Source organism: Cheilinus undulatus, linkage group 9 (genome assembly GCF_018320785.1).
Source record: "Cheilinus undulatus linkage group 9, ASM1832078v1, whole genome shotgun sequence".
Lineage (NCBI taxonomy): Eukaryota > Metazoa > Chordata > Actinopteri > Labriformes > Labridae > Cheilinus > Cheilinus undulatus.
In genome coordinates this window covers 26602118-26629810 of record NC_054873.1, presented here as the reverse complement: position 1 = coordinate 26629810, position 27693 = coordinate 26602118, and the positions used below count along the sequence as shown (strand labels likewise).

The following is a 27693-nucleotide window of genomic DNA, read 5'->3' as shown; positions in this document are numbered from 1 at the left end:
AGACGTCCACTTCAACCAAAGTGGCTCACAGCACAAACTGTAATACACAAGCAAGACAGAGTGAAAGTGTGTGTGCTCCTGCAGAGGGCTGTATGTGTCATGTTCTCTGAACAGTACCTGCTCCAGATGGATGTTCTTGTAGATGACAGTCTGGTTCCACTCAGGGTTCAGGGTCCTCTGGGCATACTTGGTCCTTCTCTTGTTATCAGCACTGATAAGTCACGATATTCAAAATGAATGTTTATCAGCAAGAAAGTATCATTCGTCTTCAAGGCATAGCTTCATTGCAAACAATCACCAAATGTAGTCTGAAAAGATACTCTAATAAAGGTAATCTCTTGTTTCAGTGACACTGGAAACAAATTTAAATGCAGATGTTTAATCAAACGGCTAATATCACGACTTTTTAGAGGTAGAATCAGAGGAGACTCAAAATTGAGAGGCATGGAGAGAAAAAGGCAATGACAGGATTGTTCTTAAACGCTATGAAGAAAGACAAACAACAAAGGTTATAACAGAAGGATGGCGCACCACTTTGGAGACATCGTTTACGGAAAGGAAAAAAAAAATAAACACCACCAACAAAAAAAGCAAAGATCAGCACCACACTACCTTGCATTCTGGACAACCATGACTTGGCTGAGGGAGTCCAGAAGAGGAAGAGGAGGGCAGATATCACAAACAAGAAAAGCAAAGAACACAAAAAAACAGTCAGAGAAGCCCAGAAGAGCTCAAAGAAAAGGCAGTAAAGGATAGAGAGCTGAGGCAATCAATATTTTTAGCTGGGTGTATCACTGTTTTTTTGTGTGACACATACCTCAAAAATCCTGGCTCATGGGTGAATGACTAATTCAGAAATGTTGTGCCACTTTAGTCGTGCTCTATACTCCTAACGTCAAACAAATTTATTTTTAAATGCTGTTCATGTGATGCAGCAAAAGTGCTTTACTTAGCTTTCACTCTTAATCTATATGGCTTGTAGGTAGGGAGGCTTTATAATCTCATAAACAGGTCTGATGGGGTCATTATCTCAGAGCAGATACTGTTACAGAGCAGATAAAGGCTGTATTGATCCTTTCTCTTGCTATTCACAGGCTCCCAGGAGTATAGGGCAGCAAACAGGATAAGAGGAGGAGGCTTCAGACATAGTACTAGGGGACAACAATAAATGCTACACAGGAAAAGGCTTGGGGATTTATCAAAGAGAATGTTTACACCCATGTGTTGGTAAAATTCAGGTCATTTTGAAGTGTACTGAAGTTGCACTGAGTATAAAACACTCAACCTTTGATTCATAGTAATTGAACCGAATTGAATAAAACTATATGAATGACTGCCTCATATCATCATGTCCAGTCTCATTCCCTCATACAAACTCAAGTAGTTAGTCACTTCCACAGAGCACAGCACGATCAATACAAATTCAGAAAGAAATAGGGGGAGAGAAACAAAGACAGACATAGAAACAGAAAGGCAGACACAGACCAGACATTCAGAAGCACTCAAACACATTTAATGCTTACCCTCTCCCAGGCAAGAGGTAGACCTTGACAAAAGGGTCTGAGTAGCTGTCATTGTCCCTCTGGGCCAGGTTTCTAGCCTGCAGGACGTGGACGATCAGGTTTCCGAGGTTCCTGTCATAGTTGATCTGGAGCTGAAAGATGAAAGTGTGAAGTGAAGGCGGTAGGTGAAACACCAAGAAAAAGCTCAGGAAATATTTATCTGGCACTTTGTGGAAGTGTTATCATACCTGAATCTCTCCAGTGATCAGGTGAGGTGTCCTCAGTGAGTCAGTTTGCTACAAAAAGAATGAGGAAGCTTTTACAAAGACAGGCCGAGTGTTGCGTGATGGATCATACAGAAAGAGACAAAACATTAACATACCAAAACAAGGCTTTAAATCACTTCTTATTAGAGTTTACCATGGGATTATTTTAAACTTTCTTTGCAGATTGTACATAAAATTTGGAGGCAGTACATTGGGGTCCAGATGCCTGGGATATGTTCTGGTTTTAGTTTGTAGTGTAGTCTGAGCTGTAGGCCTGTAGCTCACTTTGGTGTATACAGAAAATAGCCCACATTGTGTGGGCAGCAAAAAAAGGATTTTATCTGTGTTTGTGATGTAGGCAGTCTGAAATCAATTGGCAGTATTTCCTCAGTTATTTATCTATAAAATTGAGATCTACTCAAAAATGCAGCTTGACTCCCTCACTCAAGAATGGCAACTTTGTTTACAAAGAGGACCATGATTAATTCATCCTCACTGAGGATTCTCTTGATTACGCAAAATGAGTCAATATAAAACTTCATCAGAATTTATCAAACGGACATTTATATTTTCAAACAATTTTTAAACAGAGAGCAAACAAAAAGCTTAATCTAATGACATAAACACTGTAATCAAATTAATCTAAGCTACTATCTAAATACAATAATAGTGTATTTACTGGTATTTAAGGATTTTAATACCAGTTGCCCAACCTTTGTCAACGTAACCATAACCCCTGAATTTTCCAAAGTTGCTTCTTACTCCATGCCATCCATCATCAGTCTTTTCTTGGCTGAGCACTGGCAGATCACTTGAAATCATGTAAGGAAACTATGAAGGGTAAAGCTAACAAAAATCAAATTATAAAGGTGGAGGTGATAAAAAAAAAAACTAGTGAAATAAATAATGATTTGGTAAAAATGTATTCCAATTAAAAAAAAAATACGAATTGATTGATTGATTTGAGGTTGACTTGATAAATACAGTGTTTTTTTTATTAATTTAGCACATTTTCATTAATCATTTAAGGAAAGGGACCTCAAGGGTAAAAGTAACAGAAAGTGTTGATTAAAACTGAGGTGATGAAAATGTATGTTTGACGTTTGAAGCTTCAAAAATGCATGTCAATGAAAACTTTAAGGGGTAAAACTGAAAGTAATAATCCGATAACTAGTCAATTTTTAACATTTACATGCAATTTTTGAGACTTCCGGTTTAACATTGTTTCACTTCCGCTCAACTATTGACTTCATCGTCTGAAACTTCGCAGCAGTGATGGAGATTATTTTTTTAATGGGTATTATTTAATAACTTTTATTCATACCTTCAATTCAAATACATTTTTATCACCTCATTTTGAAATTACCAAATTCTTTTTTCACCGCAACTTTTATCATTTAATTTTTGTTACTCCACCCTTCAAAGGAATCATCGCCATCTATTGTCCTGTCTTTCCTACCTGAGTTCAGTCCGTGACAGGTAAGCAGTGATGACAGTGTGAGGAGATTGATTCAATAGTCTCGTAAGCAAATCAGTCAGCTAGCTCTTCTGCAAGGAAAGCTCATTTCTCCCAAGTGAGAACTCAAAATACCAGCTGTCATGCACAGAAAGTGAATCGAGTAGTGGGGGTTGAATAAGCGGTAATATCAGCCTGTGCCATTTGTTTAAGGTAAGTGTAACTGCTCTTGGCAGAGTCCATGAATTAATGTTAGCTTGCTATTGTTAGCCGCGGTTGGCTCTAATGCTATTTTAGTCCCAATGGTTCCTATGAAAAGAGATTAAAGTCCAAGAGGATGCCAGATGCCTCTCAAAAAGTCTGCAGCGTTCGGGTTTCATAAGCAAAGCCATGAATAATGACACCTATTAAAAGCAATTTTGTGATGTGTCCGCTTTGCCTACTGCTCTTTAAACATCTCACTCCGTAACATCAAAAATGCGTGACCAATCAGATAAAGGATAGGGCGGAACTCATTACCCAGGCAACCTATCAAATAGCAGGAGGGGTGCTGAGACACAAAACCCCGTTTACGTAAACACGTGTGCTTTGACAGTACTAGGTTTGATGATTTGCAGCGGGCACTGCTTGTCTGTCTCACAGCATTGTTTACACACTACTGCATCCTATATAACATTATAGCCTACTATACTGTAGAATTAACCTACTAAAATATATGCACTGTAATGTTAATTAACTGTAAAAAGCTTTTTGAGGAGGCAAGAGTGTAAATTGTAGATATTCAACACGTTTTTGGCAGGGCTGTACACTGCGACGTAAATATCGCAAATGCTACGAGAAAATCGGTCTGTGCTAAGAGGTTTTCACTCCTCATCGCACAGGTGCTATGACAAAGTGAAAGACGTGCGTGCATGCCAGGCGTGCAGATAAGCTTTTAAGTTTTACTTGTTGCCCCAAAAACTTCACTCCACTTTGATATGAGATTTAAATTTCATGCCCAGTCCATTTATTTCTTATTTCTGGTACCTTTTAGATTCAAGCGGGTTGTTATTTCCTCGCGTCATGCGTAATCCATCGTGTGGAACGCGAGCGGCCACGCTCCGCGATGGTGAGAGAGTGGCTTGTAGCTCAGACAGGGAAGGCTCAGGGCAGACGCAGTACAGGTGACATTATGTTGAAGAGGAGCGCTGCTATAATCCCATGTTTTATACTAAGGAAGGTAGGCTAGACGGTGCTGAAAACGAGTATCTCCAAGCCTACTTCTCTGTTCTCCTCGTCCTCCCCAATTACGCACTGACGGACGCAGTGAGTTGGCTGTTGGTGAGAGAGCAACTCTCAGTCGTTGCAAACTTCTATGAATTTATGCATTTCCCTCCACCAATATCGTAGCTGCTGCTGTTTGGTTAACAAAACAATATGCGTCTGAATTTAGCATACCTGTCTGATATGACACGGACAGACAGCAGTGTATAAGGGAGAGAGAGTGACAGGAGCACGGAGGAGATCAATACATCCAACACCGCATCTTTGTGTTTATTTATTTGGAGATAGATTTTTTAAAAAATTACCATTTAACTCCATTAGTACTCATGTTATCTTTAAATTGTGTTAGATTGAAAAGAGGGATCTGTTCATGTACATTAGCTCTATCACCCCAGTCAACCCAGTCTGATAGTTCAATATGGACCAAACTCTAACAGTGTTTAATGAATTTCTAATAATGTTAGGAATATTTTCCTATTACTCTGAGTATCAGTAAATATGTTAGGGGTGCCCAAACTATGGGCTGTGGGCCAACTGTGACCCTTGGTCCTTTGAATTGGCCTGCAAAAAATCCTTTAAAAAGGCCCACATAAGAACATAAAACTTTAATATATTCCTCAGTTTGACTAGGTATGCACAATATTGAGGTTTATTCAATATGGCGATATTAACAAATTAAATTTAGCCGATATCAGTACCAATATATAAATGCATAGACCTAACACTGCAGTCCTTGAAACACAGTTTAAGGATGAAGAAAGAAACATACTTCCATCTCTCAAACACATTAAAGTTTAAGTAATATAAGGATGAACACAGAAAAAGACTTCAGCTGTCAATTGGTCCTGCCAAAAGTAAACTAAATTGATCAATACAAACAAAAGAATTCCAGCAGCAAATACCAGCACAAGTTGAATGTGGAGATGAACCATCATCATCTCTTTTCTCTGCTGCACCCCAAAATTCTTAACAATGATTGGCTGTTTGCTTCAGTAGACATTAAATGAGAGCAGTAATTTGGGCTTTTTTGGTTTTGTCTTTCAAGTACATTCACTTACTGAGCATATATGCTGGTTTTAGAGATTTAACAAACATTTTATATATTGTGCTATACATTTTTTTTGTTTTGTGCCACAAGATTGTCGACCTCTGTAGCACCAACGCTATGGGCAAAAAAAGATAACGTACAGCCCTGTGAGGTGTTTCCCCTCTCCTCCAAAAGCTGATGACTCTCAGGTGACCACCAAGATCATTAGCTTGAGAAGGGTCAGTAGAGTCTATATATTAGACTTAGCTCTAGATATTTGCTGCTCTGGCTTCCCCTGAAATGCATCACAGTTGACTTACCAGAGTAATCTTTTAAATAGCTGTTTTCTTCACCTCTTGCTGACAAACCTGACAAAGCTTGACTTTTTACTTTTTAAAATTTGCATCAAGTGACACAGGACAGACAGTTTTACCAGGGTGTGGTTTAGTGTTTACTGCTGGGTTCACCAAAATCACTGAGATTTACATTCCCAAAAGCATAATAGACAGTGTTAGCTGATTTTTGCAGATGAGTTCAATAAGAACAGGCTGCAGTAAACAGTTGTATGACTTGGATATTCTTTGTAGAAGAGAAACAAAGTAAAGATTTCTCATTCGATCTATGTGCCTCGGGAGGAATTTGACCATCTGAGCCGTGCTATTGACTGGAAAAGTCCTCCAGAGAGATTGAGAAGAAAAATCAATCATTGTAGCTACTTAGACATTGAATAAGATAGTTCATTTCAGTAAAGGAGTAAGATTATATTGGTGCTGTCTTTTTTGTCTTTTATGCAAGTCTTATGAGCATTGTGCTTTTCTTTGTCAATAATCAAGCCTTATTTTTGTTTGACCTATGCATATACAGTATGTCCTTTTTAAAGTGCAATAGACATGTTGAGTCATTTAGTATACCACACTTTGTTCTTGTTCTACTATAATTGTCTGTCTCATTGATTGAATACAGTAGCACACCACTTGACTTTCAGATTAAACCTGCCCTTTGTACTGTTAATGATGTAAAACTAATGGAGGAGCGTGATGGATAACACTGCTCCACAGACTGTGGCTGCAAAGACAGATCCTTGGTTTTACTCACCGAGAGGAGATTTGTGTTTTACTCACTCAGCAACTGTCAAAATTTGTGCCACTTGTTTGCTAATAGTGTTACTTCCTGTCATCCTCACAGCTTAAGAGTGTTTCCAAGGGGTGTAAGTCTGCAAGAAAGGTTTACTCCACTACCTTTTGCCGTTGCTTCTTGTTTATAGCCGGAGATGCAGGCTGGCCGGGGCTCGGTACACCACTTGAGGCTGCAGATCCAGTACCTGAGTGCAGCAGGGCAGAGCGCTCCAATGCAGAGAGGACCCCCAAACCCCCAGGCCCAACACCAGGACCCTGCTGCTGGGACACCTTCTGCAGCTCTGCAGCTAACTGCTTTGGATCAACTCCAGGTGAGCGCTGCCCAGCTACTGATACAAACAGGTACAATGATGCAGATTGCACTGATGTGAAATAAGCACACAGATACATGCATGCATGCATGCAGTCGTATCAACAAATCCTTGTACATACCAGCCTTAAGCTGGACATGGTGCTCCAGGGCTTGTGGGTGCTCAGGGTCAGACAGCATGTTAAGGTCACTGTTTGGATCCATACAGGAAATTTATGATCAAATATCAACCAGTGTAGATTAGCAGTAATCAGTTAGAGTGATAATTGTCAAATAAAGGGGTGTGAAATAAAGAGAAGGGAGGGAGGAGAGAGGGTGTACATGGGTGCAAAGTTGCCATATTGCGACTAAACATGTAGGAGCTTCAGTGGGATAGAGGGGTAAATGATGACAGATGTAACTCACAGTCTCACACAGAGCTCCGCCTCGGCACATGGCTGGCCCACGATGCACTGCACTTCTTCATAAGTCTTTCCAGTCAGAGAGATTCCATTCCACTCTAACACCTGCATTCCTGCAGCGTGATAAAGGTGAGCAGGTGGGTTCAAAAGGGTGTTAACAATTCCCAGACAATATGCTAGAGCCTATGGCAAGTTCACTTTATCTCTGCGGGAAAAACAAAAACCTATCTGCTTGCATGCTCACAGAACAAATGTGAGGCTCAGATTTGTAGCACACCCAGTGGAAAACTTAAGTAATTTACTTTTCAATCGAGTTTTGTTGACTTTGATATCACTGAATCATAACACTTCACACATGGAGCACCAGCATGAAAATAGAGTGCTCAGTCAGTCTCGAGAATTGCATGGCAGAAGCAGAGGCAGGACAGAATAACACACCGAAGAATTTCATTTTAAAATCTGTATGTCACCAATAAGAAATACAAACAAGCACACAGCAAACTCAAACTTTCAAGGCCAGTGTTTGCCATCACTTACAGGTCTGCAAATTGCTCCTTAATTCTGCTTACACAACAACCCACCAGCTGCAGTGACAATAAAAGCTTATATTAATATCCCAGTATCCTTCTGTGTGAGCCGCTGCTTATTCAAATGATTCTCTCTATATAACTCACCAAACCCTCCCCCCATTTTATTTCTTTATGCACCTTAAGGCATGTTCTGCTGCCATTGTCCTTTAGTGGAGCATACACATCACATGACATTTGCATGGTTATTATTCCGCATACACTGCAAATAAACATTGCCAGCCTGGCCATCCCCTTCTATATTACCGCCCTTTCATTTGTTTGCAAAGAACACAATGGAATATATTAGTCTAGAAGTAAATACATAAGCTTTTCTGTCCTTCACCTCCTCCCTCATGCATTAGCAAAGTCATGGTAGTCCCTTTAGTGAATTTCCCATTGAAGAGAGAAAGTGGAAGCAAAATAGCCATAGAAATATAAAACCGTATGAATTACCATTAATACACTGGCTCCTACAATAATGAGTATTAGAGGATCAATTTTATCAGCTACAATGCAATTTCAGTAGGTATTTCTTCATAGGAAGAGGCTAATTATTGTATGTGTTTTTCCATGCCTGGCGTTGTGTATCTGTGTGTCTATAGCAATGCTAAATATAACCTAATGACTAATGCAGCCCAGTGCTTGGGAGGCTGAGTTGACAGCATTTTTTTCTGTCTTTGGATGTGATGTGTTGGGGAATGAGACATGACAGACCACAACACAGAAGGCTGCAGCAGCAGCAGCTTACTTTTCCGTCTGGAATTCAGCATCTCACACAGGGATTTTCACTGAATGCTTGCATTTTCCTTTTATATTTAGAGTCGCAGAATGTTTTTAGTAGCACCATTAATCTCTCAGGCCTTAGAAGTCAGGCACAATGTAAATCGGATGTGTAGAATATGGATTTAACCAAAGATGGTCCCCATGGATTTCTGTAGGATAGTCTTGAAGCCTATTGATGGCAGTTGTCATACTGGAAATTTTGCCTCAAACAGGGAAAGAGCTGGAGCTGAGGCAGGCCTTAAGCCTCTTGTCAAACCTATCAATCAATCAGGTCAACCCCACCCTTAATTATTATCTACTCTAGGCTGAGTACCAGTGCACACCTTGCCCCTGACACATAGCCCTAGCTCAATGTTTAGTGTCACATTTAGAGGTAGGGTGTCCTGATTCTTGTTGGAATAGAGCAGTCTGGTAAAGTCCTTGAGCTACTGTACATGGCCCCTAAACTGAGATTTTTCAGAGGCACACTCCAAACAAAGCACTATGGGAATATATTACAGAACCTTATGAATCATTGACATTTAGCAATATCTGGTAATTATTACAATAATGCAGTGCTACAATAGAACTTTTTCAATTTAATCCTTTGATTTTAAACAAGCATTTATCAAAAAAACCCTTGTAGTTTAAATGCCTGTTTACATTAGCATATTTGTTGTCAATGATGACGAATGATTTATCAGGAGCTTGAAGAGTTGGCCCATTTCAGAGGGAGATAGTTCACCATTACCCCTTGTAACTCTGTTTTTAAAAGGGCAAGAGGTAAAACTTCAAAATGGGACTGAACCTTGGTGTCTGCCATGAAAATGGATGATTTAACCATAAACAGGGTAATCAAATCATTTGGCTCATATGCTATCTGAGGCTAATCTTCTTTTCGCTTCTTCAAACAAATATTATTTTTTACGTTTCCCCTAATAAAGATAAACTAGGTGTGCACATTGTTAGATTTTCTATTCATTTAGAAAGAAACTCATTAACTCATTTAACTAATACCGATAAACTGTATGCACACTTTCATTGTTACTATCATAAATGAGATAATTTCATTAATTGCCTGGTTATGATCAACCAGATACCATCTACAGTTCACTCAGGGACTTCATGGGTGAAATATGATAAATTAAAAATACTGCTTTTGACCATTAACATCAAGACTGTCCTTTTGTCATTTTCCTCTTACCTTCTACAACTTTTCCTGTCTGTTCTGCTGCTCCACCAGGGATAACCTTCGCAATGTAGGCTCCGATCTCTCCTCGGCTCCCTGGGATCAGCTTCCCACCTACCACACGGATACCAAGCCCGTTCCCTGAGACAAACAGTCATACAAGAATAACTATAAAAACACTGCTATACAGTGTAGTTTTGTACATTTTTTAAAAAGTTACTTCTTTGTGTTCTGCTTTTGTGTTTTACCAGACACACTGGTGTCCTTCAGGTCTCTCTTAAGCTTAAAGCGAGTGTGAGGGAAGTTATATGGGACCAGCTTCATCTGGGAGAGATTTTAAAGAGTTCTCAGCAATGAAGGAAATGGGTTTTCTTAACAGAAAAATGTCAGATACAAAAGTAAGTTTGGGAAGAGTACAGTGTGGTTGAGTATTGTTTGCCTGGATCTCACCTGTCTCCTGTCTGACATGCTCCCAGTCTGTGGATGCCCTTCTCTCGGCTTATCAAACCAGTCTGTGTCCTCATTCCTTAGATGATAGGCTAAGCAGCAGGAGGTAGTGGTTAAAAGACATGTAGACTTAAAACAAACATCTACTGTATGCTAGTCTCTTAGAACTTAGCTTCAAATGACAACTTTGGGGAGGGCAGGCTTCTAATGTGCATCACAACATTTTTTTCATCTCAGTTTACTGGAATGCAGTGTAAATCTCTGATCAGACTGGATAGGTGGAAGCAAAAAGGTATAGACACTGTTCAACACTATCCATTCAGTCTGTCAGATCAAATGATCACTGCAAACACTGAATGAAGGATGAAAGATTTCAAGAGCATTTAAAGTTATTCATGCTTTGATACCATGCAATGCTCCCCATTTTGGTGTCAGGGATCGTCTGTTCGTGCCAAATTTTAATTGCTGCCTGGAAAATCAGGTGATATGATAGAATAGAATAGTTTAATTCCAAACAGTGTGGGTTGGAGTTGTCCCATTGTGTATGTTTCATGTTAGAAATTGATATAAATGTTGATCATTTACATCAATAGACTGATAAACCTAATTTGCAGAGCTATTCTACAAATGCTTTTTAGGTGAGATGGGGGGGAAATATGTGCATGATATCTAAATCCTCATCTTCTACTTAAGCTAAAACAAAAACATATAACTATGAAGTGGTACATTACTATGTTGATGTATTTATAAACAACAGTGCCATGAAATGCCTGAAATATTACCGTATGGACATCTGATATATATTTTGTGATTGATATTTTATCTCTGAAAAATTGTAGATATCTTGCTCCACATTATAGTATCTAATCTAGAACCCTGAAAATAAATAAGACAATATAAAGCTATGATAGAAAGGCAGGTTTGTTGGAAATGCCCGGCATTGGAATTTAACTCATTTCTAAAAATGACTGTCACAACTCTCTTGGAGGATGCACCAAAATGATGAAGAAAAATAGCCTAATGATCCTGCATACTGAAGGTAAATGTTGCCTTTGTCTATCTGCATTACAATAAGAAGCATTTCTATGTTAATAATAGTGGCAAAGTTTTGTATTCTATGATTATTAAACATCGGCAACATCGACCTTCAGAATATGATAAAATGCCTGACATATATACTGGATAGCCATTCTGTGGAAACACTTGTGCATGATCACACAATATACACGTGATAGCAGAAGTGCATGAACATGAATACTGAATATGGGTCTGATATGTTTACAGAACCACCGTGATGTAAATGACATATTTTGCGCTCACTGCAGTATATGACACATAAATATCTCTAGTGCCATTGAGATGGGGTTCATTCCAGAATGAATCTGACATGTCAACTACTCCAGATCGGCTAAATGGTGTGTTGTCTACTATTGAATGAGTCTGGCATGTTTACAAATCAACCAGAAAAGTGCATCATTCAGGACCATGATATGCGGCATGGAGGCGTACAGTCTCTGTTGTAGCTACATGGAAGTTGGGATGCTGTCTCACCTTCTATATTCCAGTTTGGGCCTCCAGCTGTGGTGCAAAGTTATATGTTTTTTTTCAGAAATGCGTTCAACCAAGTTTCATAAACAGACTAAAAAGCTATTCTAAGATTAGAGCTATTGTAAGAATACTTAAGCACATGCACTAAAAGCGCTTAGTCAATAGAAAATGCATGCTTGTAATTACTGCACGTCTGACATTCCTAGCCTGTCAGACGGTTTACAAATTTAAGCAGAAGCAACGTGTAAAACATTTAAATACATTTTGGGAGAAGGCCAACAATAAGATCATATAGAATGGAGCCAGGAAAGTGAGGGATTTGAACTAATACTGTAAGATACTCTACCGTGTCTGATACTTTCATGAAAGATTCTGGCATCATCTCTGTTCAAAGCCACCATGGACTCACTTAGTGCTGTAATCAAGGCAGATGGACACTTTTACATAGGGTCAGGATGAATATAATACTCTTATTTAATTTTAAGTATGCTAATCTTTGCTAAATGATCTAGGAACAAAACTGAAGTTGCTAAACATATTTGTTAATTGATATGCATTTTGGAACTTGTTGAATGAATCTCTTTTCGACTGTAGCTCCTAAACAGGCTCTGTGCGAAAGTAACAGGTTCATAGTATTTTGCAGTGTCTAAGTTATACATAACATGCTGTATTCAAGCAAATGTTAAAATAAGTAACTGTTGGCATGACAGGTTGATAACTACAGAAGCCTAATGGAACACTACCAATCCCACACTTAAAGCTATGAGAATAATGGACGTCAATATTTGCCGTCAATCACTAGGGGACATGAAAAACATAGCAATTACACATGCGAAACAGCATCAACATGCAGAAAACATACCCTTTATTAAGATGCCAATGAAAAATGTATTGCACAACATGCAAGGATGCAGAGTTAGATCCAGATATAAAAATAAAGATTAACAATAACAAAGATGTACACCTAACACAAATGAGTCAATGATATGACAATAAATGTTGTAATTTTACAGTACATATCTGCAGAAGTCCTCAGAAGAAAGTCATTGTGTTTCAAAATAAGTCAGTTTGAAAACAAAAACTCCATAGATTTGGATGACTTTGGGATTTTTATAGTTGTGATATGGACTAAAAGAAGCTAAGAGAGAAGTAGGTGCACAAAGTGACTTCACAGCACCTGCAGAAAACTGCAAAATGTCTAGATATAATGATTCAGCATTATTTAGTTAAACTTTTTTGCAGCTTGCTCTTGACTTAAGAGAGATGAAAGGATGCCTTTAAAAGCAAATGTACTTCTGTTGGCCTACTTCCCACAGAGACACAATGTTGGACTTAAAACTAGCGGTATTATAGGAAAACAAATAAAAAGGAAGACAGGAAGTGGAAATCCCATGACACTCTTCATTGTACCCTCATGTTAGTATCTTTTACAGGATGCATTCCTCATATGTAATTTCGGGTAGTGTATGTAAACAACAGTACGAATAACTAGGTAGTTTGACATATTGTGTGTCTGTTCAGAATACAATCATTTTTAGAGTACACTAGCCCACTGTATAAGTTTCTCAATTGTTCCTCAAGTCTGCCACTGTGTGCCACCACCTTTCTTAAACATGAATATTGCTGAAGGATCTAGTTGGTAATAACTGTTATGACTTAAACAGATTTACTGAATATACCAACTGTACATATTTTTTAAGATGGGTGCAAAACATGGTCTTTTTAAATTATGCCTGTTACTAAAAATAGGTAAGCTATTATATGAAATGATAAGTAGTTCAAGCCGATAGAATTTGTGCCTAGCAATTAAATTGTTACTGAGTTTTAAGTGAAAGGGAAAAATAGGTAGCAAAATGAAGGTGTTGCAAAATTAAAAGACAAAGCATGCTAGCGAAATCACAGAACAAACATGGATAGAGCTTACAAATCACATACATAAACTCAGGCTAAGAGCATTATGTATCGGTGGGTAAGATGTTTACTAGAAAGGAAACAGCATGCAACATCTATATGACATTCACTGTGACAGAGGAACATACAATAATGCATAATCAACATCAGCAATCTCAAGAAATGAACTGCATTAGAATCAGTTATGCACAAAGTCAGTATTGGCATGCATGACAAGCAGGTCCACACAGGTGAGTTGCTGCAACAGTCTTAGGTTCCATTTACCTTCACTGTCAGACATTGCACCTTGCAAGTCATCCATGATGAATGCGATGTCTCTATCATAGCCTCGTGTCCGAGACTCCTCCCTCATATGTTGCTGTACCTCTGGCAGGGAATGGCTGGACCCAAACTGGTCCCTGGAATCAGCAGAGATTGGAGGTAGAGGTCCAGCTGAGGCTCTGGCCATACCCATTGGCTGCCCCACTGGACTCAGAGGGCTCTCCTCTTCAGAGTTCTGAGCCACAATGGGGATACGGCCTCTGCTTTGGCTGATAGGTAAACTAGTTGGTTTTGCTCGGGCCACCCCAGGGGCAAATGCTGCATCCAGGACTTCTCCCTCTGTTTTAAGTCTAAGGGAGGAGCTGGATAAATCCCTTTTGATAGATAAATCCAAGCCATAAACTGAAGAGGGGCGAGAGGAGGGACGAGATGAGGGTCTGGAACGGGATCCACTTGGGTAGGTCCCATCATCTTGGACTGTTGCCCTGATAGTGGATCCCAGTCCAATGGACTGCCCAAGATTAAGAGAACCAGCTAGATTGGCCCCCAAAGAGGAGCCTAGATATTTCTGCTGTTCAGACAAGTTTTTTCTGATCCCAAACGTAATCTCATCCTGAAGCAGCCTTGCAGTAGCAGCCAGATTTGTTACAGAGGACGCCCCAGATCCCATATAGCTGCCAAAGTCAGGCTCCAGGTCCCTACTCTCCTGAATTGGGGAAAATTTTGTGATGGCCTTTGGGTCTATTAGGGCTTTTTTGTTCTTCATCTGTTTCTGGTAAAGCACAGCTGCTGGGAGTTGCTTTGCAGCCTGCTTTTCAAGGGTAAGCCTCCCAATGCTATATTTCTCTCCTTTGGGGAAGTGGCGAAAACTGCTATCGCTGGGGAGATACTGGGGTAGGCCAAGGCCTGTCAAGTGCTCTAGTCCCTCAGTTCCCCGTCTGAACTCCTGCTTAATTTGCTGCTTTAGAAGCTTCAGCTCATAGGGCTCCTCCATAGTGTCATCTTCACCTTTGCCATAACCCTGAAGCCGAGATGAGCCTAAAAAATCTGCCACCTGTTAACAAAAAAAATACAAGATATTATATTAGAAGTGTAAATTTAACCGACAAAATGATGTTAAATTTTGAATTTTACAATTATTTTGCTTAGATGAAGCACAATATGTGTACACTAGTGACATACTGGTCTGTTTCTTTACATGTGTTTGTTTTGAGTGACTAGTTTTTAGGTCAGTATGTTGCACTAGTCATCTGAGATAGATGCATTTTTGTGTGTCTGTATTCATATAATAACGTTTTTTAAGACCAAAACCCTGTAGTATCAGTCCAACAGCTAAAGTTTTAATTTCTTCTTAGAAAAGTTGGAGCATAATTCCAACAGAACACTTACCTCTGCTGTGCGCCTGACTTCTGCTGCCCTCAGTAGTCTGTCTGCCTTGGACAACTCCTTATCAGGCAAGCTGAATCCAGCACTCAAGCCACTGTTGTTTAACCCTGTTGAGGTCTTGGTGAGCTCCCCTATATCTTCGATTAGCACATAGTTCCTGGCATTGTGGTGGTCAATATCAGCATAAAAGGAATCAGCAGAAATGCTAGACATGGGACTAGAGGCCATGCTTCTCTCCTCTAGTCCCAGTCTCAAGTCCAAGTTGCCATACTTTCCCCCAAGGTGAGCCACCCCATAGCCACTTTCTGTAGAGGTTGGCACAATGAGTAGAGGCTGGTTGCGCATCACTTCATAGTTGGTGCTCATCTTGGGCTCTAAATCAGACAGGGTAGACTGTCGTTGCTTTCCCTGCTGCAAGAGCAGAGCATGTTGGTAGCTGCTTGGCTGCGTCTGGCCATGAGTGAGGGATAGTGTTGGGTAAGGAGACACCTGTTGGTGATAAAGGGACTGTTGCTGATATATATTCTGTTGGGTATAGTGGCTGGTGGTTTGGGTCTGGGGAACATACTGGGCATAGGGAGAGTAGGGACTAGTTAGTGTGTTATACTGAGAATCAGCTTCTGTTTGTGGAGGGATGAATTGGTCAAACTCCGACTGGGGTGCTGTCCGTGGTCTCTCCAGGCCATCACCTCTGGCCTCTCTGATGTTGCTAACTTCACTGTCTGACATGTAGTCTCTTTCCTCCGCCACCCCCTGAAGATAGGCTCGCTCTCTCTTCTCTCGTTCTTTCAACAAGGCTTCCTTACGTCGGTTGATACCCATCTCCAGGTATCTACAGTGATAAGAAAAAGGGAGATGTTCTTAAATTTTGAAATAACAACTCTACTCACAAAGCAACCAAAAAGGCAAAATGACTTTCTGGGTTCTCACACATTGGTACCTTACTATGTGTGAGTGTGGAGAGGTCGCACTGAGTGATGTCAAGGCAGCCATTTAGCCCATAAGCTACCAAGGTAAGAAGGGAATCATGCAGATGAATTAGGAATAATGACTAGGTTATATGGTGGCAAGCAAAACAATGTATGACATGGGTGACTATTGATACAGTTAAAGAGTTAATGTCACAAGGGTTGAAAAAAGTGGAAGCCTATAAACCCTGACTTGGGCTTATGTCAAATCTGTTTTGTCCTACCGTAGTTTGGCATCAATCTCTTTTTCCTCTTCATCCAGTTCAGCCTGTTTCTTGCGAAGTTTGGAAGATTCTCTCTCCACCAGATCAAGCTCCTTGTCAATGTCCTGCAGGATCTTAGCCCGGGCAATTGTTGTACTGCGAGCAAGACGTCGCCGAGCAGAGTTGGTGCTGTAGCCTGACCGTCCTGCCAGTGAGTCATCCTCAGGAGGGGGGTCAGGTAGTGTCCGCTTTACCTTTTTACCTGTGCCAGAGGGAGAGCCACGGCCCTAGAAGACAGAATTAGATAAATCAGAGAAATCTAAACTGTTAAAATAAATTTAGAATAATTGCTATAAACATTGATATGAAAGTAGTCTTACAGAATAGCCGTCTCCATAGTATCTGTCGTCTGTTGAGGGACTGAGGGATTTAGGATCAGACAAAGATTTCTGTCCAGCCTTTAATATTCTAGGGCCAGAAGAGAATCTTGTTGGATCAGCAGTCAACATTCTCTGTCCTCCGAGAGACTTTTCTGGAGATAGGGGCGAAACTTGATTGTAGAAGACTTTGTGCTTCAAGGGAATGTCCGCTGTTAGATGTGTGCTGTAGGCCACTTCAGCTGGTGCGTGCCTTCTGTCCGAGTCTGTCTGACAGCTTAGACTACCACCTCTCTGAGAGTTCTCTGGAGCTGATATATGCTTGACAATTTCCACTTTTGTGTCCATTTGGACATTGGGTCGTTTGATAGTTCCAGAGTGGTCTGTCTGGACAGATATCTCTGCTACGGTCTGAATCGCAATGCTAGAGACCTTGGAGCCATGTTTGCCTTCGCTGCTATGCTTTCGCGAGCGTCGTCTGGCTTTTGTTGGAGCGTCCCATTCATCTTGATCCTCATCATCAGTCTGGGCTGAGCTATCAGTATCTCTCTTAGTTTTCTTTCTTCTTCCTACATGCTGCTTTTCTGTTGAATCTTCATCATCTGTCTGCACTCCACTATCAATAATTTTTTTCCCTGTGTCCTGATCAGCTTGAAGCTTCTTAACTAAATTAAGTTGATCCTGACCTTCGTCAAGCTGTGTTCCAGAAGATGGGCTTATACACTCATCCTTGACAGGCCAGTACTGGCCACTGTCCCCGACCCCTGCATATTTGGCATCTAGTAGGTTCCCGGTGGTTCCAGTGCTACCATAGTGTTCATCTAGCTGGCGCTGGAGTTGCAGTTGGAGTTGTTGGATTTGTTGCAATTGCTCTTTCTGCTGGGCATAAGTCTCCTGCTGAGCCACCATGTGGGCATGGTGCTCTTCTTCTTGCTGAAGGAGAAGCTGCTGTTTCAGGGCCTGGAGCTCTTCTAGCTCCCTTTGGACCATGAACTGCTCTTGTTCACGATAACGCTGAATCTCTTGCCTCTCCCATTCCAGCTCCTCAGCAAGACATAGTTGCTTAAGCTTCTCAAGCTCTAGAAACTCTCTCTCCATCTGATACTGGGCCATTTTAGTGTTGTCTAAGCCAGGGAAAATGGGGGAGGAGGCCAAGGCGTCGAGAGAGGCTGCTAATGCTTCCAGGGTTGTGTCTGAGTACATATCTGGATAGCCTGTTATGATATCAGCCAAAGCAGTGGGGAGTAGCTCCTTGGGTATTCCTGTGTCAAAAGCAATTATCTGTCCTGGGTCTGTAGTTGGAATGAAACCATACGGATGTGGCAATGCCTGGTTCTGGACAGTTGATGTGGGTGTTAAGGTAGTACTAAAGATAGAGCCTGGTTGAGTGGTGATTGCATATGTGGATGGGACTGGAGCAGCTACAGAGGAATACACTATTCCATCTGAGGTTCTTAGAACACTGTTTACACCAAATCCAGCTGCAGGGACCTGGGAGTATGGGGCTGTAGTCATCCCAGGGTAGCTTCCAGTAGCTTTGCTAGTGTAGTCAAGAGGTTTACCTGCCATAACCAAATTAATAATGTTTTATTTTTGAAAGATATTGTATTATCAGAAACAAGCATGCTTTTCTGTAAAGATGTTGAAGCTGATTTACAAAAGACTTCCACTGTGCATGCACATCTGCAGTCATTTTGGCTAGCAAGATGCAAAACCAAAATATTGAGGGAGAACACGCAGGCACACACATGCATCTGTATGAAGACAAAACAAAACAAAATAGGCATCTGTTAATTATCAAACATGCATATTTAACAACAATGAAAGTTGAATGGTCAAAGAAAGCATGATGAACTTGAGAAAATATTCAGTAAAAAAATATTGGTAAGAGCACACAAAAATTATGAAATCAATTAAATACAAGCCAATGACACAAGCCCAGAGGATGCCAACAAAACACCAGTTAAAATAAATAAATTACCATCCACTCACCGGCAGAAAGTTTTGTAGCTGTTAGGTCTATGGCGCCATCCGTAGATCCACTGATATAGTCATAGTCACTCTTGGGATCATAGGCGAACAGCCCGGCCTCTGTCAGATTTGTCTCAGACACTGAAGATTTTATACCATTCATGCCTTTAACACCATACAGTCCAGCATGATCATACTGGTAGTGGTCATCCCTATAGCCAAAACGATTGTCAGGCTGAGTTGTGACCGGGGGCTGTGTTCTACAGCTTCCTGTAAATGGTAGCTTGTAAATGACATCACAGCAAACACTTCTCCTACCAGCTGTAAGGTCAACTGGAGTTCCATCATCTTCTACAACAGTAGTCACAACTCCTGGACTTGTCCCAGACAAAGCTACCATAGCTCTCACCGGTCTGTAGTTTGACAAATCCATGGCGCCTGTGGCCTCTAGAGAATGGACTGGACCTCCATTGCTGACAGATGCCTTTGCTGGAGATAAAGGCGGCTTACCTCCAGAGGAGACTCCATAGGAAAGATTTATTGGTATTTCTTGAGCTGTGGGTGGTACAGCACTGGCTACAGCCTGGGAACTCACCGGTCTGTATACAATCTGTGCTAATGGTTCAAATGGTTTGTATGTGGTCAGAGGTAGAGGTAATGACACAACAGGTCCTTGCAAATCAAGTGGTTTTTCCGCTGGTGTGTTGTTATATGATGAAATGGTTGCAGTACATGTGACTATTGTTATGCTGTCTGTGACAACAGACAGTGTGGTTGCAGGTGTGATTTCTGCACTAAGATTTACGATCTCAGGCTGCACTGCTGTAATTTGACGCAAACTAGAGTCACTTGAAACAGACTGCCGACATGACTCAGGTGGTGTCAGGTCCATGCCTTGCTCAGTCATCTTTACTCCAGCCTTCATGGTACGTAAATCAATAACATCACCAGGGTAGATGATCTTCCCATTCTGTTTTGGCAAAGGCTGGACTTTAGCTATGTCTGGTTGTATGGTTATGGCTACACTGGGTGGAGGAACCTGTGGAAGTCTTTCATGGACAACAGAGACAGTGGTCCTTTGGACCTCAGTGGTGACCACCTGGGTAACTAGATTAGGCAGGCTTTCAGGAGGCTGGCCTGAGGTGGAAATTGAAGAGGAATACATGTGACTCATACTTGATACCACCTTTTCAGGTCCTCGAATCTCTTGGCTTTCAATAGACTCTTGTTGAATTTTAGTGATAGTGACTGGAGCCACAGGTACACCCTGTGGAATGTTTTGTGAGGAGGGCACTGAAGTTCTTCTGCTGTATGCCTCAGTGGTTATTATCTCGAGAGGTCGCTCATACTCTGATAAATAATGTAATGTCTGTGGTATTTGTTCCGTTGAAGGAATAGATCCTCTTCTGTAGGGGAACTGAACAGGATGACCATCAGTAGTAGTGTCTTTTTCAGCTGGCAAGTTTATGACCTGTGCGTAAGGTAATTTTTGTTGCATGGTTATTGATTCTCTTCTGGTGGCAGCAAAGGCCTCAGTCGTAACCACCTCTGTGGGTAGTTCATATCCAGGGGGATAGGTAAACATATCACCTGTGGTGTACGAGGGCTGAACTATGGATGATATAGATGTCCTTCTCCTACTGGTGGTTTCCTCAGTTGTAATGACTCCAACTGGCATCCCAGCCAGAGGTTGCACCGTTGATGGTATTGAAGTTCTTCTCACATCCACATCTTGTGTTATAATTTCTGTGGGTGTCTCACGCTCAGGCTGCAAAGCTTTGATTTCTGGTGGTATTGTTGAATATGGCATGATTGATGCATTTGCTCCATAGATCTGTGACATATAGGTATCAGAAGGTACTTCTGGTTGTACTGCCATTTGTTGTATTTCTGTCCCAAGAGGTGATGGCATGACTTTAGCAACTGTAGGAGGTGTAATGTTAGCAACTGTTGAGACTGGCATTACCCTTGCTACTTCAGGGGCTGGAGTGACTTCAGCTGCAAAATGTTGAGGTTGCTGTACTGGAGAAACTGTTGCTACTGCTGGTATTCGTACAGGAGTATCAGTTGAAATAACCTCTGATGGTGATTCGTACCTTGATGGTAGGGTCTGAACCTCAGCAACTAGATGGGGTTGCTGCATAGATATCTGTTCTGCCGCTAAGGGAGGAACTTGTACAGGCTGAACTGTTTGTGGTAGTGATTGAAGGTCGGCAAAACTGTTAATTATGAGAACATCTTTTGGCAATTCTTGAACCATCACTTCAGCTGCCACAGGTTGTTGCTGAATAGGAATTTCCTGCTTTTGCTCTGGTACAGGTGAGCTTACTATACTGGTTACAATGACACCAGTAGGCATATCCTGGTCTCCTTCTGGGATTTCAATCTGAGTTTCTATTTGAGGGTAATAAATAGTTGAGGAAACTGCAGCTTGTCTGTCTTGGGGAATAGGTGCATGGAAAGATAGTTCAGGTTGGACGGGCACTGCAAAAACTTCTGTTGCAGGTTGCTGCAGCTGCGCATGAAGAGTTTGAATTGTGTCAGAAGGAATGAATTCTACAGGTGAAACCTCTGGTTGAACTGTTGCGGACTCTGGGGCACTGATTTGGTGCTGATCAACAGATGGTTTGGATTGTTCCCCTGCTGTGGCTTCAATTGTTAATGGTTGAATAGAATCCTTCTGCTCTGTGGGCACTGCTATGCCCTCAGAGACTGCTTTAACTGGTGGTGGTGGCTGAGTGACTAATTGCTCTTGGACATATGGTTTCTTAAGTGGAGCAGGCACAGTTTGGGCCTGAATAGGTGTATCCTGATCTGAAGCCACAGATATTGGTGGTTGCACAACAGAAGGCAAAGAGTCTCGCCTGGCTTTCACAGCCACTACCTCTACAGGTGTCACTTGCTCTACTGCTACAATTGGAGCTTGTATTGGAGGGTGATGCCTTACAGTAGGCACAGATGCTCTTCTAACTGTAGCTTGTGCTGAAAATCCATCAGTTGATGTTTTCTGCTCTATTGGTGTAGCCCGTACCCCTGCCACTCTAGTAGATGGGATGGAGCCACGTCTCACTGGAGCCTGGACCGTTATTACCTCTGTAGGAGAACCAGGCTCGGATGGAAGGGTTATCACCACATAGGTTTGTATACATTTGACATGTCTTGGAGACAATGGGGACTTGGGAGATGATGCTCCCAATTTTGACTCCACAGGGCGTGTATGGCTAAGTGACAGAGCATTTGGTGGTTCTTTAGTCCTGGGCAGTGTTGCGGCTTTAGGAACAGCATAAAACGGAGGCTTGACACTCTCACCTGGCTTATGGCTGAAAACCAGTCCAGCTGGAATTGATATAGGCTTTGGTGGTATGGGTGGAGGAGGTTTGGTGGCTTGACTAGCAGCAGGTGTTGTAACAGAAACCTGTGGTGCTGTTGCTGTAGCTGTGATCATAACAGCAGACACTGGTGGCTTTGGATAAACAGTTGGCTTAGGCAAAGTGGTAGGAGCTGGTGGAGGTGTATCTGCTACTGGTATTTCTACTGTATCAGCAACTTTTGTGATGGGTTTAGGAGGAAGTGGTGGAACTGAAGCTGACACTTTACTGGACAGTAAAGCTGAATCTGTACTGGGTATACTGTGTACATGTGGTGCTTTTTGAGTTGTTTGAGGCAGAGAAGGAGTGGGAGCTGTTGGCCCAGTGCTAGCTATGTCTTGCGGGACTTGTCCTAGCAGAGATAAGTTTTCTCCACTGGGCACTATAAACACCACATGCCCTTGTCTTGTTTGGGTTACTACTTGAGGTACAGCTGCACTATCTGGTTGTAGATCCTCCATTCTTGGCTGTATATCAACAACTACTGACTGCATTTGCTGGCCAGAACCTGTAGTTGTTGTAGCTGAGGCAGCTGCCTTTGTAGGGGTGGCATGCTGAACACCCTTAACAAGTTGCGAATCTGTGATAGGCTCAGATAATGACACTGAAGTCGATCGAGGGGGAGGTGGGGGTGGGACCTTCTTTTTGACTATAGTAGTTGATGATGGAGCTGTGCCAGGCCCCTGAGCTGTTTGAGTTGGCATTGGGACCGCCGCTGGACGCATAGATGGGACAGGGGGGTGCACTGGGACTGAGTGTCCTACTTTAGCTTGGGTTGGAGCTGGGGAAGTTACAAGTGCTGAGACTGGTAGTGGGGCTTGTGCAGAAATTGGAGATGTGGTTGAAACCAAGTCAGGCATCTGGACTATGACTGGCCCGGGGCTTGAGGTCAGAGGGACTGATGTAGAAACAATGTGGGTTGACGTTGCAGTGGAGGCGGCAACAGGTGGTGCCGCAACAAGGGCTGTAGGTTGAGATGAGACAACAACAGGTGTTGGTCTCGGTGCTGAGACCTGTATAGCAGCTGGAACCTCAGAGGGCACTTGGGAAGGAGATGACACCAAATCTGGCATTTGAACAGTTACAGGTTCCAGAGAGGGCCTTTCTACTGGGGCTTTAGCTGCATAAACTGTTTGTTGAACTTGAGCTGTTGGAGCTTTTGATGGATCAGACACCACATCTGGTATGGTAACTATAACCGTAGCTGGAATGGTATCAGAGACAGACTCCCTGCTTGATGATACTGCTGTAACTGCTGCAGAAGATGGTGAAGAGATTTCTGGGATTGATTTGGTCAAAAATGACGTTGGGGGTGTTGGTGTGGACAGTGGAGTTGAGTCTGATGAAAGAGGTGTTTGAGACTGAAATGGTGATGTAGCATTAGAAGCCAAGCTGGAATCTGGAGTTGCTGGTGAAGTTGGAGGAGAGACTGGTGAAACAGGGGAAGGTGTTGTGGTCAGTTCTGGAGCTGATATCGGTGTTGGAATAGGTTTTGGCTCCGGAACTTCACAGACCACAGAAATAGGCTCAATATCGCCTGTTTCAGACAAAAGTGGACTTTCTTCTTTGGTCTCAGAGTCATCACTGGGTGTAATGTCAGAAGAAATACCAACACCATATTCATCCGCAAGACTATCATCCTCTTCCTCCCCAGAAGAGCACTGGGTAATCTTGAGGTCTGGTATGGGGAACAATGCTTTTCTGAGCGCTGGGTCTGGGGGGAGCATAGGTCTAACAAAACTTATAGATCCACTAGGTGTACCAGTAATAGGACTCCCTTCAGTACGCTTAGGGGGTTCAGAGGGGCGTGGTGGAGCTGGCCTTTTCTTTTTCTTTACCGGCATGTCACTTGAAGTTTCAGTACTTGTAAAAGGTACCTCTGTTTGTCCAGAAGTTGTTGTCCCATCTGTGGGCATTGTCACCACACAGGAGTCAGAAACTTCCATAGGGTCGATGACCACTGATGAGGAACTTTCCAAGGCAGTTTGTGCCTGTTGAAACTCTTGCTCTATCATCATCAGTTCTCTCTTTTTTTGCATCATCTCCTCATAAACCTCCTCTGGAGACCTGAGTTTTTTGACTGCTTCAGAGGCAGTGTCGAGTTTAGCTTCTTCCTCTTGAAATTCAGTGAACTTGAGTTCAGGCTCCTCAACTAAGGATTCGTAAAGATAGTCCTCTATTGCCATACCACCATAGAGGGGCTCAATATCAGGTGGACTCTCTCCTGGAATCGCTTTTGTCTTCTGAATAATTTCCTCATATGTTTCCTCTGCACTTTTCAATGGTTTTGCTACCATGTACTTCTTTTCAAATGGATCAGAGGGAGTGTATGGGATCACTGTTGGTGAAGGCTTACATCCCCTCTGTACAGCTCGCCTAGCCTCTGGTTCTGATTCCATACTGGCGGAGTACTCAGAGCCAGATGTTCTATTTGTGTCATCTATAACTGTGACCTGTCTCAGATCCTCTGGGGAGGAGGCGCCTTCAGTTGATGATGGCATTTTCCCATGGGTCCTTGATTCATCTTTGTCTTTCCTAAACTTATCTTCCTCCATATTTTCTTCCTCAGAGGAGTCCTCAATTGTTGGGAGAGGCTGGGTTGACTGCCTATGTTTGCCTTTGCGATGCTGTTTCTCCCCTTTGACCTTCCTGTGACTCGGACTGCTGTCACTGTCCTCCTCCAGAGATGAAGCTGATGTAGGTGAAGATCCAGGAGTAAAGCTAGATGCCTGAACACTTGACGATCCTTTTGACAAGGATTCAGTGATGCTCTCTACTTCTTCATCTGTACTTTGTCTCTGTCTCAAGGCTGGAATAGCTTTCTTAAAAGCAGTATTAGTCAGTGATTCAGGAACCTCTTGGGTCATTGTAGTGTCTGTTTTGGGGGCTATTCTCCTGGTTAGGTTGCCTTCGTCTTCTGTGCTACTCTTTCTGGTCAGTGGCTTGGCTAACACTGATACATTTTCAAGTTCAGCATCCTTAATGGCATCTTCTGTTTCCAATTTCTCTTCTTTCTCATCTTCTGAAAGAGACATTTCCTCTTCATCACCCATGCCCATTATCTGCCTGCGGATGAACTCCTCATCTTCTATGTTGGAGTCAGCACTTTCAGTTTTGATGTCCTCACTGCTGGATGAAACATTGCTGACCCTTAGCCTTCTCCTCTGGACTTTGGGTGAGGGTGAAGGTGTGAGTTCACTTCCACTGCTTTCTTCCATGGCTTGAAAACTCAGACGTCTTCTTTCAGCCTTAACCTCCTCCTTCACTGGCACAGATGTATCTGTGATTACATTTTCTTTACTTGTGTCACTAACCACCTGCTCATCATTTACTTCTTTGGATATGGGTAAAATCTGGGGCTCCTCATCACGCTCTTCTTCCTTTGATGTAGGCTTAGTTGCTATCAAAGGAGCAACTTTGCGTTCTAGTGTAATCTGCCCAGCCTTAAGTTCTTGTTTGCTTTCATCTTGCTCCTATAATATGGAGAAAAAAACATATATATATATGAAAAATTCCTGTGATGGGAAAACTTTTATGGGCAAAAAACAGGAATATTAATAACGTGTACTCTATGAAAGTAGGTCATGGCCAGAGCATTTGTTTATTTGAAGGACAAAGGTCTAGACAGAAATGTATGACAAGCAAAATTTGGAAAATGAAGTAAAGCTTTTTTCCTTGTTTACTGGAATTCCTTTGTTTCTTTAGTTTTATGTTCATTCTGATTCATTGAGTCATTACTATCGAATCACCCGAATGATTTGAGGAATTGTTCCAGCCCTATTTTCCAGTAAGAAAATGACCCGAAGAATACAGCAAAAGCTACACAGAAATGGTCTGAAGACAACAAGGTAAATGTTCTGGAGGGGCCAAGTCAAAACCCAGACCTCAATCCAACAGAGAATTTGAGGCTGGACTTGAAAAGGGCTGTCCATGCCCAATCATTGTGCAACCTGACAGAGCTAGAGCAGTTTTGCAAAGCAAAATGGAGTAAAATTGCATATGAAGCCATGATTGAGACCTATCCACACAGACAGTGTGGATAACAGACAGTTATTGCTGCAAAAGGTCTATTTACTGCATATTGATTTAAAGGGGTTGATATACAGTCAATTTTTTTAAACTCCATGTTTTTATTTAATTAACATTACTTTGTTGAAATGTGTTTTCACTTTGACATTAAGAGGTGCTTTTTGTCAAACAAGCCAAATTCTATTGACTATGATTGATTTTTCCAATTCAAAAAAGGGTAAAATGTCCAAGGGGCTGATAGCTTTTTATTGGCATTTTAGATGCCCCTCTCCAGTAATATTAATGATGGACCCTACATTTACTATAAATCCTATGTTTTCCTTTTCCTACAAGTGAAACATATAAATATAAGCTAGTTATGTAGACCAATGTGAAAGTCTAGTCTTCCCATCTGTGAGAGGAACTAAAACACAAGCTTTTTTTCTTTGTAACCAAACATGCATATGAATTAGATACCCATGATTTATTAAGAATCAGTATCGTGGATGAATAGCAAGCATGTTAGTTGTGCCAAAGTGTCATACATTCATTTATAAAAAGTAATTTAGAGAAAAAAAACTTACCTTCATGATGATGGTGCTTTCTGGAACTGAGGTCACATCAGGGATGTTTTCAACTGGCTTATCTGCCACTTCCTTGCTGACAGGTTCTAATTTATATTCCTGCTCTAATTTTTCTGGCTTTGGTTGCACCTCAACTTGCTGTAAAGTCTTAGTTGGCTGTGGCTGTTTGATGTGATCATCCTGCAGTACGTCCTTAATAATCCTTTCTGGAGCTGACAATTCTGGCTTTGTTTCAATCCCTGGAGCAGCTCCAGCTGTTGCAACCTCTGCAGCAATAGGGGGAGTGGGTGCAGTTGTAGCCGCAGTCACCGGGATAGGGAGAACTTTAGCTACATCTCCTTCAGCTTGTACTGGTTTAGACTCTTTTGGAATTTCTGTCACAATGGGCTCCATTTTTACAACTTCTTTATTTTCTTCAGCTGTTGTAGTCTTGGGAACACCTTTGTTTTGTACTTCTAATGGTGACACATCTGTTGGTTGGACTTTAGCCTTAGTTTCAATGACTTCTGTTTTAGATGTTTCTAATGGCTTTTTGTCTGAAGGTAGAGGTGAAGCCTTTGCTGTTGTTGGTGTGGGAGTGAGCTTGCCCTCCATTTGTGTTGATGCTGCTGCAGCTTCGACCTTGACAGGTGCTGGCTCCATCTTTGGTGTTGGTGCTGTAGGGATTGTCTTGATGGGTTCTGCTGGCTGGGCTTTCGCAGGTGACGGTGTTGGTCCTGCCTTTGCTGGGGCAGTTTTGGGCTCTGCCTTTGTGGTTGCAGGTGTGACTGAGGTCTCTGA

At 41.8% G+C, this 27693-nt stretch overlaps 2 protein-coding genes across 6 annotated transcripts in view; both read right to left on the bottom strand.

The window, feature by feature from the left end:
• Positions 1-24125, bottom strand: part of LOC121515172 (protein piccolo-like) — a 38643-nt gene extending 14518 nt beyond the window's left edge. For 2 of the 5 annotated variants that reach the window (XM_041795804.1, XM_041795808.1), the window contains exons 1-17: positions 18975-24125; positions 16986-18544; positions 16627-16892; positions 15438-16266; positions 14052-15102; positions 12223-12291; positions 11880-11906; positions 10332-10420; positions 10130-10205; positions 9897-10022; positions 7366-7474; positions 7083-7150; positions 6753-6979; positions 1751-1798; positions 1524-1654; positions 613-639; positions 118-211 (exon numbers count right to left, since the gene is read on the bottom strand). In XM_041795804.1, the coding sequence (XP_041651738.1) occupies positions 118-211; positions 613-639; positions 1524-1654; positions 1751-1798; positions 6753-6979; positions 7083-7150; positions 7366-7474; positions 9897-10022; positions 10130-10205; positions 10332-10420; positions 11880-11906; positions 12223-12291; positions 14052-15102; positions 15438-16266; positions 16627-16892; positions 16986-18544; positions 18975-24048 (9870 nt within the window). In that variant the 5' untranslated portion in view covers positions 24049-24125. The remainder of the gene's footprint in view (positions 1-117; positions 212-612; positions 640-1523; positions 1655-1750; positions 1799-6752; positions 6980-7082; positions 7151-7365; positions 7475-9896; positions 10023-10129; positions 10206-10331; positions 10421-11879; positions 11907-12222; positions 12292-14051; positions 15103-15437; positions 16267-16626; positions 16893-16985; positions 18545-18974) is intronic. The other 3 variants (XM_041795805.1, XM_041795806.1, XM_041795807.1) reach the window with 3 other exon arrangements.
• On the bottom strand, positions 24053-27306 carry LOC121514543 (protein piccolo-like). Its single transcript, XM_041794693.1, has 3 exons — positions 26914-27306; positions 24160-25794; positions 24053-24073 (listed from the first exon to the last, which is right to left on the bottom strand). The coding sequence occupies exons 1-3, from the start codon at positions 27304-27306 to the stop codon at positions 24053-24055; spliced, it is 2049 nt and encodes a 682-aa protein (XP_041650627.1).
• Between the last annotated feature and the right edge of the window lie 387 nt (positions 27307-27693).

Excerpts from the sequence above, each read along its gene's own strand:
- LOC121514543 (XM_041794693.1), bottom strand. The coding sequence starts at position 27,306 with ATGGAGCCCATTGTGACAGAAATTCCAAAAGAGTCTAAACCAGTACAA. Across the intron at positions 25,795-26,913 it reads AAAGCACCATCATCATGAAG|GAGCAAGATGAAAGCAAACA; the intron begins GTAAGTTTTTTT and ends TCCATATTATAG. Across the intron at positions 24,074-24,159 it reads AAACTTCAAGTGACATGCCG|TGGATCTATAAGTTTTGTTA; the intron begins GTAAAGAAAAAG and ends TGGTACACCTAG.